A 15,601-nucleotide genomic window follows, 5' to 3' on the forward strand; every position below is an offset into this window, starting at 1 on the left:
ACAGAGAATAAACTAGTCCCATAAATGTCATCGTAACTAGGCTTACGGCAAGTAAAATCTCTTGGGAGTGGGGAGAGGAGATATTTAGTTATGAATTTCTGTTATTGAAAATAAATGTGTATAAGAGGTCTTCATAAAGAAGTCAATTTTCATATATAATTGGTTGAGATCAAAGATGTCTTAAGTTACTATAGAAATGCCAGAACTGTTAAATGCTTTAAGTGAAAATGTTTCTTCACATCCTACCTTCAAATTGCCTCCTCAATGAAAAAGAAAATTATTTCAAAAGGTATCATGAAGAAACTCCATTAGCAAGGGGTTAGGACAGAGATTTAACAATAAACACATATAATAAAACTCCTTTGTTACAGTGATTTTAGAATAAAACACAGCACAAACTATATTACATATGGCCTTTAGAAAAATGCGGCTCCTACAGAGTGGTTGAAATTGAGCAGTAAGAAGTCACATTACAATGGACCTAAAGGCAGGAATAAATCTACAGCAAGTTTTGGAAAATCAAAATTAGCCATAATGTGCAAAAACAAAAGGATGCCATCTGCCTATAGCAGCTATGGGAACGATACAGACTAATGAGTGCCTTATTTTTAACCTTCCTAAGGGTGAAAGTCAACAAGTGAAAGAACAGAGACAGAGGGGCAAAAGGTAAAATAGGTCTTTTAGAAATACATTTTCTAAATCTAAGGACATTCAGATACATCAACACTCAACTTCTACTCCCTATCCTTTCTCACCTTTATACTTCTGTTTTCTCTGGTTTGTCCAAGATTCTCAAATGCAAATTTCTGAATGCCAAATCCTACTTATCTGGACCCCTCAAATACAACCTCTTTCTTTACCACTATACATTCAATGAAAAGTCGTCCCTCTCCATTCATAATCTCCTAAGCATTTTCACTGATCCTGTCTTTTAGTATTTGCAGACTCTATCCTATATGGAAATACATTTGTTTCATACAGGTTCTCTCTCCCCTGCTGGATTATAAACTCCTTGTGGATACAATCTCCATATAAATCCCCAGAGGGCTGTGAAAATAGAGTAAATACTCAGTAAATGCCTGCCAAATCAAAGAGGAACAAAAAGTAGTTTTTCCAAAGTCTGAAATTATTTTCAGCATAATTTTATTATACCATAATTATATTACTGTTTCCATTTCTAAATAATCTTTAACAGCAGCAAATGGTTCATATCCTGCTAACAAGAGGTAATAAGATATTGTTTGCGGTTTTTTGTTTTGCTTGGAGATAGGTGATTAAAGTGTCAAGTTTTGTCTGCAGCTAAGTTTCTTCAACTTCAAGAATATGTCTACCATGCAAAGAATGCAAGCCACAGTCTGGTACATTTCGTATCATCCTTGGGGGATTTCCTACTCACTTGCGGTCTGCCACCTTCCCTGCACTGTCAGAAGACCAGAGGGGCATAGAGGTCAAGATTTGGAAACACGGGACTCCATCTTTACAAAAACCCAATGGTGTGGGGGGAAAAGCAACCAAGGATAGGACTGTTCAATGTTGGAAAACAAATTTAGGAGAAATAATTAAATGAAACCTGAGTATTATAGTATGGTTAATAAGAAAATGCCCTTTTTTTAAAAGATGCATACTGAAGTATATGTTATGGTTTATGAGACTTGCTCTAAAACTTTCAAGAAAAAGTAGACAGAGTAAATCTTACAAAATATTAACTAGTATTAAATATAGGTGAAATGTAAATGGGAGTTCAGCACAATATTCTATCTAGAGTTTCATATATTTGACATTTTTCATAATAGAAGTTAAAAAGAGCAGAAAAAAAATTCTGAGTCTGTGAGATCTTAAGTCCAGTCCCAGGTAGGACACGCACCAGGTAGGACATGTAAGAGCAGAGATAAGTTACTAAACCTCTCCGAGTCATGTTCTTCATCCATGGAACGATGACAGTAATACGAGGCTCAGAATTCTCCAATAATTAAATTAGTGTGTAACATAATGAGGGCAATGACATCATATGTAACAATACAATAAATGTTAGCTATTATTACTATCCACATTCCTGCTGAAAGGTGGAATGACCTGATTAAAGAGTCTTTGTCACTATACACAGAACTTACTGAGGGGAGGGAAGTGTTTAACTGGAAGAAAAGATTGCTCACCTTTCTCAGTCTATTTGCCAAGAGATTATGGTAGCAGCTAAAAGCCAAAAATTGGAACAAAAGAAGGAGGCCAGAGTGCCACCTTCATTAGCAAGCGAAGGCAGAGTGCACATTCTGATAGCTACCACAAATCCCCATCCCACCACCACAAATAACTGCAGAGAAGAGAACAGGAAGCAATCAATTTCTGTAATAGCAATAACCAGATATATGTCATTAACAACAAAAATCAGTTTTAACCACATGCAATACAGAATTAAAGTTAAGTGTTGTGCCCCCTTAAAGGCCAAAAGCAAGTTAAATACACTCTCCTGGAAGAAACAGCCAGTATTCCTATGGCAACTCCTCACAGGAAGTAAATGATTCCTGTTGAAAGACACAGACTAGAACAAATATATACACACTTGCTTCTATTTTAACCCATTCCTCCTTACTGCAGGAAATTTTGAAACCAAACAGAAAATCTTTCTAATTTTAATATGCAAATAGTGTATCTGGTTTAATGCTCCCTTTGTGCTGAGAATATATTTTCCTATAAGCACACGGAAGACTTATTGACACCATGGCCTCACAAGTTCTTCTCATCCCCAAACTGACAACATTCAGATAAAAAGAACAAATAACTCCTTCATTAAAAACAGAAATGGCCTTAACGCATATACACAAATCAATGTCAGTGAAAGGAAAACTACTCAATAGGAGGTATAACAACAACAAAAATCACAGCTGCCTGGAGCACTGCTCTTGTAGCAATAGCAGAAATAGTGACAACATTAACAACAGTTTATACTTACTGAATTTTCTATGAGTCAAATGCTGTGCTAAGTGATTTCCATGTGTTAACTCACGTAATCCTCACACTCAATGAAGTATTGTGACTCTTAATTCCCCACTTTGCAAATGAAGAAAATGAAATGTGGTGGTTTGCCAAAACAAAAGTCAAACAGTAAGTATCCAGGAGACAGAGAGGATTTTAACCCACACCTGACTCCAAAAGCCCATCCTATTAATTGCTGAACTACATTGCTTCTCTGGAATGGATCCTCACTCACACCTGCAATAAGCCTGGAATTTGGAACTCTGTTGTTACCAAGAGCAATTGGTGGCACTAACAATGAAAACCTAGATTCAACTTCCCACCACCCAATAAACAATTAAGTTATTTCCAGTCAGCATACTTTTAAGAAAGGAAAACTCTACTTTTTTAAAGAAATAATTCCACGCAAACTATTTGTTTTTCCCATGTTGTGAGATCAAACTCACCTTCTCCAGGAAACTCTGTTCAGAATGACATTCTCTGAGGGTTCCAGATAATTAAGTATTACTTAAGAATGAAAAATTTGTGACAATAGTGCGTAAGAGACACATTAGTAACTCAATTAAATGTCAAATACCAACATAACATAAAAGACACATATTCTTAACTTTTGACTTTTTAAAATCTATGAAAAATTAGGTATTAAATCCAACCACAGAAAATAGGTACTGAACTTTTTAAAGCAATATTTTTGGATAAAGATATTCTTTTTATTTGTGTGTTGGTGGTAGTGGTGTTTTTGTTTCTATTTTTGAAAAAGAGTCTCACTCTGTCACCTAGGCTGGAGTACAGTTGGCACAATCTCGGCTCACTGCAATCTCCGCCTCCCGGGTTTAAGCAATTCTCCTGCCTCAGTCTCCCAAGCAGCTGGGACTTCAGGCATGCACCACTACACCTGGTTAATTTTTGTATTTTTAGTAGAGATGGGGTTTCACCATGTTGGTCAGGCTGGTCTCGAACTCTTGACCTCGAGTGATCCACTTGCCTTGACCTCCGTGTTGGGATTACAGGTGTGAGCCACCATGCCTGGCCAAGATATTCTCTTATGGCTCATGCCAGTAATCACAGCACTTTGGGAGGCCAAGGTGGGAGGATTACTTGAGTCCAGGAGTTCAAGATCAGCCTAGGCAACATAGAGAAACCCTGTCTCTACAAAAAATTTAAAAATTAGCCAGGTGTGGGTGGTACACACCCAAAGTCCCAGCTACTTGGGAAACTGAGGTGGGAGGACTGCTTGAGCCCAGAGGTTCCAGATTGCAGTGAACCACGATCATGCCAACCACACTCATGTACTCCAACCTGAGTGACAGAGCAAGACCCTGTCTCAAAAAAAAAAGATAATCTCTTTAATGTTCTGAATACTTCCAAATGCCAAATTTCTTTTAAATCAATTAAATTTAATGATAAAAGGTCAACAGTCTTGATAGAGCAAACATACCACAGTTCAGTCACACAATACGTATTTGAGGTTTTCTCATGGAAACGTTTACAACACTAAAATAGTACCTTTTGATCCAAGCCTGTTAGTGCTGTGGGCAGTGCTAGAGTTCATTTCACTGCTGAAGTTACATTTTGCCACACAAAGTCTTCAACAAAGAGTGTATGGTTCTCACTTTTCTATAACCAAGATTTAAAGGAAACAAAACCTTGAAACTGTTAATATATTAAGTATTCTTTGCTGTTGCTATTCATAAAAATTGTGTCTGTTCTTCAAAACACAAAAACCTAAATATATTGATTCTAGGTCCTAAGTATTTATTCACTCTTCCATTTTAATAAAATAATCAGATACATAATTATACAACCAATATGTATTTTGATATTAGAAATACTACGGTGGTGGGTAGAAAATATCATTTCCATTATTGTGTATATAAATTTATACTCTATTTTTCTTATTCCACTCAATAAAGGAAAAATTTCTGCACAATTACTTTCATGTTTCTATAGACAATTCACTCTAGAATGGTTTTTCTTAAACCTTTGACTTTACTTCATGCTATTATCATAAACAACTGTCATGTTTTTATTTGTACAAAAACATGAAATTCTTTAAGTTTATAATATTATTAGCAATATGTTAAGGTTCAACTTCATCAATTTTTTTCAATTTTTGCATTGGTATAAATATCTTTCCAACTATATGATGAATGTCTCCAGCAAAAGAAGTTATAACTTGCAACTTTCCACTGAAGCATATATCATACATAAGATATGAGTACATCCATTAGGATTCCATTTTTAACTCCAAATTAACAAATGAAGGAATACTGAATTGCAGGCAGCACAGTATAAATGTAAAGTCTCCAATTTCTTTAAAAAAAAAAAATTTTATAGTCCAAAATGAAGTTCAATACATCTGATGGGGACGCAGGGATATTCATTTCAAAGTTTAGCATCAGTGGCAAGTTAAGGAAAAGATGTTGCACGCTGCAGGCCAAGTTTCCAAGTACCAACCTCCTCCTTACACACAAGTATCAATGAATCAAAGGTATAAACTACTAAGCAAAGTTTTAAAAGAAAATGTTTAAGTTCAGAAGAGGTTTTGTGTACCTTATTTTGTAAGAATATTTAAGCTCAGAGTTCTGAAAATGCAATATATTTTATCTGAAGTGTTCCCTCAAATTAGAGGATATATAACTAGCAAGTACTGACTTCTTATCAGCCCTCCCTCCTAAAGTAGGGGTGGCCATTATGCCTAACTCATAAACTGCAGAGTAGAGCAAAAGTAATATCCCCTCCATTGGCCTATCTCCCTTTGCCTTTTTCTGTGATGTGGACACACAATGTGGCTCCAATGCTGGAATACAAGACAGAAGCTGCACATTGAGGATGAAAGAGCAACTAGACAGAAGGAGCCCAGATTCTTGACACCATGGTAAAACTACCATAATAGTCCTGGGCTTTTGCTCTCAGGATATTGAGAGAGACAGTGAGAAAGAGAGAGAGAAACTAGTATCCATCCACTGCTGTTATTTTAGGTCTTGTACTATAGCAGTCAAGCTGTATCCTAAAAATCCAGATTGCACAGCCTCAACACTTGCCACCAAAACATAAATCAAAACACTTTTTCATCTTTATTGTCATATTTCCCATACTTAAATGTTCTTCCCTTCATTAACCACCGTGTTACGCCTTTCGTAATATTCACAGTATAGTGACTAACTATAGTATACTAACTAGTATTTACTTAATATATTTATCCCTCAAGTATAGTTCACTATACTAGAATTTACTTGATTTACTTATTATACTTATCTCCCAAAAAATAAACTGTCTGAGGACAGGGACCATGTCTCTCTTCACAGCTGTATCCCCACCACCAGCACAGTGCCTACTGTATATCTGAAAAACAGAACAAATTACACAAATCCTTCAGCACTCCAGCCTTTGTTAATCTCCCTCTTTCCTAAACTCCTAAAGGATCTATGCTTTATGCCATATACAAGTCTATCAGTAGTACACTACTCCTTTCTTTGGCAAATGTTTTGTCTAATCCTCCTCTTCTCAACATAACTGAACTACCTGAGTGCAAGAGCACTATGCATCCTACTACCTCTCTGTTTTACAGTAAGCACACAAATACCTGTTGAATGGTGAAGTTGTTTCTCACAAAGGTGAATACGCCAACATTCCCCCACAATATTTAGTCTTATAATGCAAACATTACATTATGGTGCTTTTGTGGTTCTCACAAAGACAAACTTTTATTCTCTTCAAACATCAAACTGTACTTCTGGAGAAAGGGGTGAAAATCCCAGTGTGTTTTGAAAGATACACGATCAACACTGAGCCCTTAGTGCCCAAGCATAAAGTCAATGTGAGGCAAGCCCCTTGCACCAGCAACAGTAGGAGCAAAGAGGCAATTATTATACATAAGATGGAGGTGAGAACTGGCAGGATCAGAATACTGGTTGTCACAGCCCACTGATATTTTCTGAATAGAAGACAGTCCAGAGTAAAAACAAAACAATTAAACTGGATATTGAAAGGTAAGCAGTAGATGGGGAGTCTTGGGATGCAAGCTGCAAGGATCCAGAAACCAAACAGGAAACAGATGAACGCAGGTCAGAGGAGAAATTCAAGGGAAAAAAAAAAAAAATCCGGAAACAGACTGTGGTCATCTCTTATTCTATATACTGTAAGACAAGGCAAGAGCTTATCTCAAAACCTAGGATGACTTCAACTGGAAATGAAGGGGAAGGTGAAAGGAACAGAGGATGGGACATTTCGGGCATTTGAAATCCAGTTTGACATTATCAGTAATGAACTAACTATTAGAATTCTGGATGAAGATTGCTTCTTCAGAATTAGTATTCAAAGAAAGTATCCTATTTCAAAAATCCAACTATTTAAATTCAGAGCCAATCTCAGCACGGTCCTATTTGCTGCTAGTGACAGTAGTGGAGTATATGTGTACGTCTGTAGAAGCAATGGGCAAAGATAAGTCTGATTTGGTGATATTTAAACAATACATGGTATTAACTCTAAGAATCTGAAAGAAGAGAAAAATTGAGTATATGATGCACTCCAGTGAGATCATATTCATAAAAGATTTAGTATCTGCAAATAAATCTACCAACAAAGTAACAGACAAAAATTAGGGATAAAATGAAATAAGGAAAAGAGGCAATGAGGAATCAAAATTAATGCTCATGTGACTAGCACTGTGGTAATGTTGATAATTTTCAAATAGTGGAATTTACTATGTCAGTCACTTTAAATATATTATCTCACTTAATTTCTGTAACCTTAATATCGCCCATTCTACAGATGATAGTAATGCACAGAAAGCTAAAGTAACCTCACATGGCTAGTGAGCAGTTCAACTGTATTTAGATATTTTTCTATTCTGTAACAAACCCAGAAATTTAAAAAGAAATGGCTCATGTCAACAATCAACCAATAGTTCTTAACATCTTATTTCTCTAGGGAAACTGAAAAATATGTTCAATCCTACCTTCCTTCAACAACAACAACTTCAACAAACAAAAAATCACCACCACAACTTTCTAGGAAAGGATTTTCTGAGTTTGTCTAAGTTTTAAAACAAGGGCAACATTAAGAGTTAAAGATCAACAGTATTCCATTTATTTAGAAGCCTCTTAAAATAAATAAATGAATTCTCTATTTTGTGCCACTGAATACTACAGGATCAAAGTAAAGCTTCTGAGATTATTATGTCCAACAAATAAAGGTCGCAATCTCAGAGTTTATGTAGACATCACAAAAACTGTCTCAATAGAAGTCGTTATTTTAGAACTGGCTGTCTGCCCAGAGAATGCCAGAATACATTTTCACCAAGTGGTCAGAAAAAGAAGCAGATGGATTTGAATTCTATTTTATATCGACTAAAGTCTAAATAACACCAGAATACAATTTCCTCTCATTACTTTTATATATAATTAGACTTAGAAAGGTGAGCAGGTAATTAAAAGAAAAATGTATAATTCACTTTTTATCACTCTAACTTACAGTTCACCACATTCCCATATACTTTCAACTTAATTTTAATTTAATTTTAGAGATTTTAAGAAAAAAGTATTCAAGTATCATTACTGATACCTTGTTTTGAAAGCTAACATTTGTCAAAATGATTTAATATTTAAAAGATATGAAAGGTATATTTAAATGTATGGAATTAAAAAGGTGGTACTGTGTGTGTGAATACAGTTATTTACAGACCATATCAGCCACATCTACATATTTAATTCCCTAACAGCTTCTCTTGCTTTTTAAATTAAATCTTCAATTTTACAATAACTGATTCTCAAGAGAAAGGGATTATAAATGTACCATATCCTGCTCTTTATTTAAAAGCAGCAGCACAAAATAATAAAGAGCTAACTAATGTGGTCCCAATGATTACTGTACATTTCATTAAAATTTCATCTCTCTGTCCCATTTAAGGACTCACTACACGCTTCTGGCCTACATGGAATTTGTAACACAGACCCTGTGGTTTCTACTCCCTGAAGATTACTTCACTACTTGCACAGGAACAAAATAATATAAACTAAAAAATAATTTATACCATATTTACAGCTGAGTTTTTCAATAATTCTGCTACAATTCAAACTACCAACATATCGTCAGGTTAAATTCCATTACAATGAAAGAGACAGATATTTAAATTTTTTGACAAAGGAATTTAAAGTCCCAAATAACTGTTCATTCAATTAACTAATAGTTTTAAAACAGTAACTAATTCTTAAGCAATAAGGTCTTTTAACTGCTACGGTTTTTTTGGTTTGTTTTTCTTTTTTTGGCAACACATATTTCAACACTACTGAATAAACAAACTTAGTCCAAACAAAACCATTTAGGTGAGCCACGATGCATCATGATAGTGGCCAACTCTGGAGAGCCCTGCAATAGTCACCCGAGAAGGAGCACGATGTAGCAGGAAACCTGGATCTGCCTCTACTATGAAAACTGGACAAGTCATATGAAACTGAACAAGTCATACGGAACTGGACAAAACACTTAGCTCCTTTGGGCCTTGGCTCTAATCTGTAGGAAGAGGCTGGACTGGATCCAAATTTAAAAAAAAAAAAAAAAAAAAGTGTCTCACCCTGTCACCAGGCTTGAGTGCAGTGGGCATGATCAGGGCTCCCTGTAGCCTCGAACTCCTGGGCTCAAGCCATTTCATTTCTCCTACCTCAGCCTCCTGAGTAGCAGGACTGCAGGCACACATAACCACACCCAGCTTTTTTTTTTTTTTTTTTTTTTTTTTTTTGTAGAGACAGGGTCTCACTATATTGCCTAGGCTGGTCTCAAACCCTTGGGCTCAAGTGATCCTCCTGCCTCAGCCCCCCAAAGTGCTGAGATTATAGGCGTGAGTCACCGTGCCTGGCCTGCAAACTTTCTAAAAAGAATTCTGGCTATAGTAAAGCCTCCAGTATAAATGGGCAAAAGTAGATGTCTTAATTTATTTTATGCTGCTATAACAGAATATCTGAGACTGGATAATTTATGAAGAAAAGAAACATATTTCTTACAGTTCTGACTGAGAAGTCCAAGAACGTGAGGCCTGCATCTGATAAGGGTCTTCATTTTACATCATCCCAGGGCAGAGGGCAGAAGAGCAAGAGACGGTGCACACTCCTTTATAACTAACCCACTCCCAAATAAAGACAGTAATCCATTCATAGGGGCAGACTCCTCATGACCTAATCACCTAATAGGCCCCAACTCCCAACACTGCTGCACCAGGGATTAAATTTCTAACACACGAACTTTGGAGGACACATTCAAACCACATCAGTGGACCTGCACTGACCTCCTTTCCCACAGCAGCTCCTAAAACAGTTCTTAGGCGATGGGAGGAAAAAGAAAAGAAACACAATCTTGTATAACTGACAATGGCTACATCCATGTGAATACCCCATATGAGAATAATAACTTTTCAAGTGTGTATACATAAATGGAGTACACTCATGCCAACCACCTTCCAGTATTAACCCCCAAATTCTGCATACTGTAAGTAAAGTAGCATGAAGATCTCCAACAACAGATGAGTTTTTCCTAAAAACAGGAGATTCTAGCCTGAGTCAGAATAAGAAAATACCCTCTGCTTTAACCCTTAGAAAAAAAAGTAAACTGAAGTCGTCTATTGTTAACTAATCAGCTTCTTTTTCCTACTCTTCCGTTTCCTCATTCCCACCTCATAAAACCCAATAGTCTGCCATTGCCCAGTGGAAGCTCTGATCCTATTAGAATGGAGGCTGCACCGATTCATGAATCGAGAATAAAAGCCAATTAGATACATAACTAAATGAGTTTTAATTTTGTCTTCTGACGCAAGAGTAAAAGTGGATATGGAAATATCCATGTGAGTACGGATTAAATACAAGAGGGTTAACGATTGCTAAGCCTACATGGTTTAACTCCATCCATGGATTTCATATTGAGGGAAACGGCATAATCTTTCAGGCCCAAAGACATTTTAAATTTTTTAATGTTATCACATGTTCCCAACTCAACTTAGAAATCATTTAATCAATGTTTTGAGAAGAATTAAGTACTTACTATTACTTCAGAAACCAAATTCATATTACTTCAGAAACAATAAAATTCATATATCTCCAAATAAACCTATTTGGAAAATAATATAATATGATCTTATCTTGACCATTAATCTGTACATACAATTCCTCATGTTATACTTTTATGTCAAGTGACTTTTTCTATTTTTCTCTTTTACTATATCTTAACATTTTAATTGGTAAAAATTCAAGTTGAACTGATCATTAAAGTCTTATTAAATCAAGACTTTTAAAAATAATAAAAAATAAAGAAAGAGACACGGTCTTGCTATATTGTCTAGGCTGAACTAGATTCAAACTCCTGGGCTCAAGAGTTCCTCCAACCTCAGTCTTCAGAGTAGTTGGGACTACAACTCAGGTCACCATGCCGAGTTTAAATCAAGACATTTTTAATGCAAAATACAATTATTTCAGAATTTTTTATGACTTGGGACAATGGCAAGACTGAAGTTTACTTTTGCTTAAACTATTTCTTCTCAAATAGTTACAAAATACAAACAAAACTGCCTAATATATTCGTGAAACAAAACAAAGGTTTAGGTATGACAGAAGACACCAGAGGCAGGTATTTACAAATCAGTAAGCTAACTGCACTATCATCCTTATTAACTAAAAAGCCCTATCAAGTCTATGCCATTGAATATATCTCTTTATACAATAAAAATTCATGAATAATTGCACTGTTTATAAGGTGAAGAATTTTTTTTTTTTTTAAGATGGAGTCTTGCTCTGTCACCCAGGCTGGAGGGCAATGGCGCAATCTCGGCTCACTGCAACCTCTGCCTGCCGGATTCAAGTGATTCTCCTGCCTCAGCCTCCTGAGTAGCTGGGATTACAGGTGTGCACCACCACACTCAGCTAATTTTTGTATTTTTAGTAGAGACAGGGTTTCACCATGTTGGTCAGGCTGGTCTCGAACTCCTGACCTCATGATCCACCTGCCTCAGCCTCCCAAAGTGCTGGGATTACACCACACCCTGCCAAAGTGAAGAATTTTTAAGTGTATTGAAAAGGGTATTTACAAAACTTCATAGTAAAGCTCTTCTAAATAGAGAAGTACACATATCATACGTAATAACTGCTTAGAGGTGAATTAAGCTGAAATTGCATTTTTGAATTTTTTATAAAGGAGACTATTTCCTAATATAAACCAATCTCCCGGTAATATCTTCAAATTGCTAAGCCTATACTAAAGAAATCAAATTCACAATAATGGTATACTTCAATGCCATAATATCAAATGAATAAAGCAGTAATTTTCTTCATTCACTGAAGGCAGCACAGGACAAAAGAAGTAAAACTGAAAATGTTCTTCTTGGGAGAAAAAGGGAAATATTTTAAGTTCAATGGTAAGAGGTGACCTATGTAAAATTCATCAGAATATTTATCAGAAATTCTTACACACTTAAAAAGAAACAGGTCCATTCACAAGTTCACAAGCTATGACTGGGTTCAATGCTTGCTGCTCTTCGAGCACAGTACTTGATCATATCCATTTCATTTCCCATCAGCACTATGCACCAAGACACATCAAAGTGCACATCAAATAAAAAAACTGAATAGTTTCTTACCACAAAGCTTCATTTTTGTTATTTCACAGATAGATATAAAAATGTATTTAAACAATCTCAAATCATTCACTCATGAGATGACCCCCCATCAACAATTCAACTTCCTCAGCCAAAACCCTGTAAGTATGGAAAAAAAAAAAAAAACCAACAACAAAAAAGGAGACTTAGGAACATAATAATACAAAAAAGAAACATATTTTGTTTATTTTTTTAACTGAAACAGAGGCTGCTGCAGCTGCAGGAGCCTTTTCTGACTGATGTGACATGAGTTGCTACATTTAAAACCAGACGCTTTAAACAGATGGCTATTCAGTTAAAGGCTTCAGGCATTATCTCCCACACTTGGTCACAGTTGCCAAGGAAGAGGGCACTAGTTTTCCACTACGGCTTCAGTATAATTGCACACAGGACCACAGATTGACCACTGACAATTACATACATGACATCACAGATTTGGTGAATGTGACTGCTAACCGATGTCACACTGTCTTTTAAGAGTATTGCTAGTTACAAAGAAAGCACCAAGAAACAGACATTAAAGCCTAGGTATAGAATGAATTTTAGCCTGAAATGTAAGCTATAGCAAACACACAATTCAAGAACCACTCTATACTAATAAATATTTCAAGTTATGTTTACTTTCAGTCTTTTGTTCATGTCTGAATTTTCACTGCCACAGCAATAATGAGCAACAAGTGTAGCTGGAGTATAAACCAATTAAAGATCACCTTGTACTCATATAAGTTCTTTGAATCAGCTTCCAAAAGCATATCTGCAATACATGCTTAAGAATATTATAGTCTTCATGTACCTACTTTTGGATTATGAGTCAATATTAATCATCCAAAGAAGTACAGCAGTCTTCAGCACTAGTGCTGCAGTAGTAAAACTTTGGAAGAACTGACATTCAGACTTCTGATACAAAAACATGATAGAATCTGTCCTCAAGAAATCTGATAGAAACTGCCCCTCTGAAGTTCTGTCCAAGACAGAAAGGGCTTAAGGCAATGAACAAGGCACCCCCCCGCCCCTTTTTTTTTTGGACTACTAGACAAACTTTCTGACTAGAATGCCTATGTCCACCTTTTTTTTTTTTTTTTTTTTTTTTGGAGACAAGAGTCTCGCTCTGTCACCCAGGCTGGAGTGCAGTGGCATGATCTTAGCTCACTGCAACCTCCGCCCCCCGGGTTCACACCATTCTCCTGCCTCAGCCTGCTGAGTAGCTGGGACTATAGGCGCTCGCCACCAAGCTCGGCTAATTTTTTTGTATTTTCAGTAGAGACAGGGTTTCACTGTGTTAGCCAGATGGTCTCGATCTCCTGACCTTGTGATCCACCCGCCTCGGCCTCCCAAAGTGCTGGGATTACAGGCATGAGCCACCACACCTGGCCTGCCTATGTCCACTTTTGGCATGCACCTCTGCCACCTTGCACATTGTAAACTAACAGAGTTTCACCATTCCTGTCTCATTTCCCAACCATTCACCTTCCTCAAGACCCCACCTTCAATTTCTGTTTAAAATATGTAACATGGATTCTCTTTGTCTTTTTAAGATAAAGACCCAAATCCTTATCACTGCCTGAAGGCCCTTCTGTGGCTACACTATGCCTAGTCTATCCCTATCTGCCCTCAGGTGGGCCTCATCTGATCGCATGCTCTCAGGTATCCTCTCCACTACAGCTACATTGGTCTTTCATTCCTGGAATACAATATGCCACCTGCCACCAAGGGCTGCTGTCCTTTCTGCTATAAAATATTGTCATTCCTCTCCTCATCTACTTCAAGTATATTCTACTTTCAGATCTCAGTTCAAATGCCCCCTTATCAGGTAAACCACTTTTCTGGTCAGGCGCAGTGGCTCATGCCTGTAATTCTAGCACTTTGGGAGGCTGAGGCAGGAGGATCACTTGAGGCCAGGAGGTGAAGAACAGCCTGGGCAACATGGTAAAACCTCAGTGTGATGGCTAATACTGAGTGTCAACTTGATTGGATTGAGGGACACAAAGTATCAATCCTGGGTGTGTCTGTGCAGGTGTTGCCAAAAGAGATTAACATTTGAGTCAGTGGGCTGGGAAAAGCAGATCCACCCTTAATGTGGTGGGCACAATCTTATCAGCTTCCAGCAAATATAAAGCAGGCAGAAGTTCTGTCCCTCTAAGAAAAACCGGACTAATACACCCATCTCTACTAAAAATACAAAAATTAGCCAGGCGCTGGCCCGTGTAGTCCCAACTACTCGGGAGGCTAAGGCATAAGAATCGCTTAAGCCTGGGAGGCAGAGGTTGCAGTGAGCTAAGATTGCAATGCTGCATTCCAGCCTGGGCAACAGAGCGAGACTCTGTCATTCATTCATTAATTAACGAACCATTTTTCTGGCCTCTTATTAAGTCTAATCACCATATTATCTATACAGCACCATACTGCTCATAATCGTACTTATCTTCATTGCAGTTTTATTTGTGTTATCTTATTAATACCTGCCCCCTACCCAGCCAACAACCTAAATCCAAAGATTGCACACACCAAGTTTGTTTTTACTCCCCAGTGCTTTAACTACAGTGGCTGGCACAAACTAAGCACTTAAGAAATATTTGTTGAATGAATAAGTACAGAGAAGGATTTAAAAAATTAATATGCATCATTCAATAGAAAAATTTAGTATCACATTTTTCAATCGCAGTCCTACCATTCTTTATTGAAATAAAAAAAATTGTGAAAAGAACTCTTTAAGGATCAAATTTCTCATCCTTTGACTTCAAGTATGAAGATAAAATTCTTCATACATGACCCCATAAATTTATACCACGAAACTCTATGCTCAAAACTAAAATCTTTAAAAACCAGACTGTGCTTTAGAGAAACAAAAAATTAAAGATGAGTTTGTAAAGACAGAAAAATGGATTAAAAAGAAATCTCAAGCAGAAAAGAAACTCTTCAAAAGAGCATAAATGTTTTATAGAGAAGAATGTATTTTATTGTTACAATACAAAGATACTAGGGTATGGAGTTGTT

At 36.7% G+C, this 15,601-nt stretch overlaps 1 protein-coding gene across 8 annotated transcripts in view; it reads right to left on the bottom strand.

Moving 5' to 3' along the window:
- Nucleotides 1-15,601, bottom strand: part of MED13L (mediator complex subunit 13L) — a 318,142-nt gene that overhangs the window by 193,157 nt on the left and 109,384 nt on the right. Inside the window, exon 1 of one of the 8 annotated variants that reach the window (XM_009181780.4) lies at nucleotides 4,477-9,533. The exons of 6 other annotated variants lie outside the window; for them this stretch is intronic. In XM_009181780.4, the coding sequence (XP_009180044.1) occupies nucleotides 4,477-4,522 (46 nt within the window). In that variant the 5' untranslated portion in view covers nucleotides 4,523-9,533. Of the gene's footprint in view, nucleotides 1-2,947; nucleotides 3,715-4,476; nucleotides 9,534-15,601 lie in introns of those variants that run through there. One more of the 8 variants, XM_017946233.3, reaches the window with a different exon arrangement.

This window comes from Papio anubis, chromosome 9, assembly GCF_008728515.1.
Source record: "Papio anubis isolate 15944 chromosome 9, Panubis1.0, whole genome shotgun sequence".
NCBI lineage: Eukaryota > Metazoa > Chordata > Mammalia > Primates > Cercopithecidae > Papio > Papio anubis.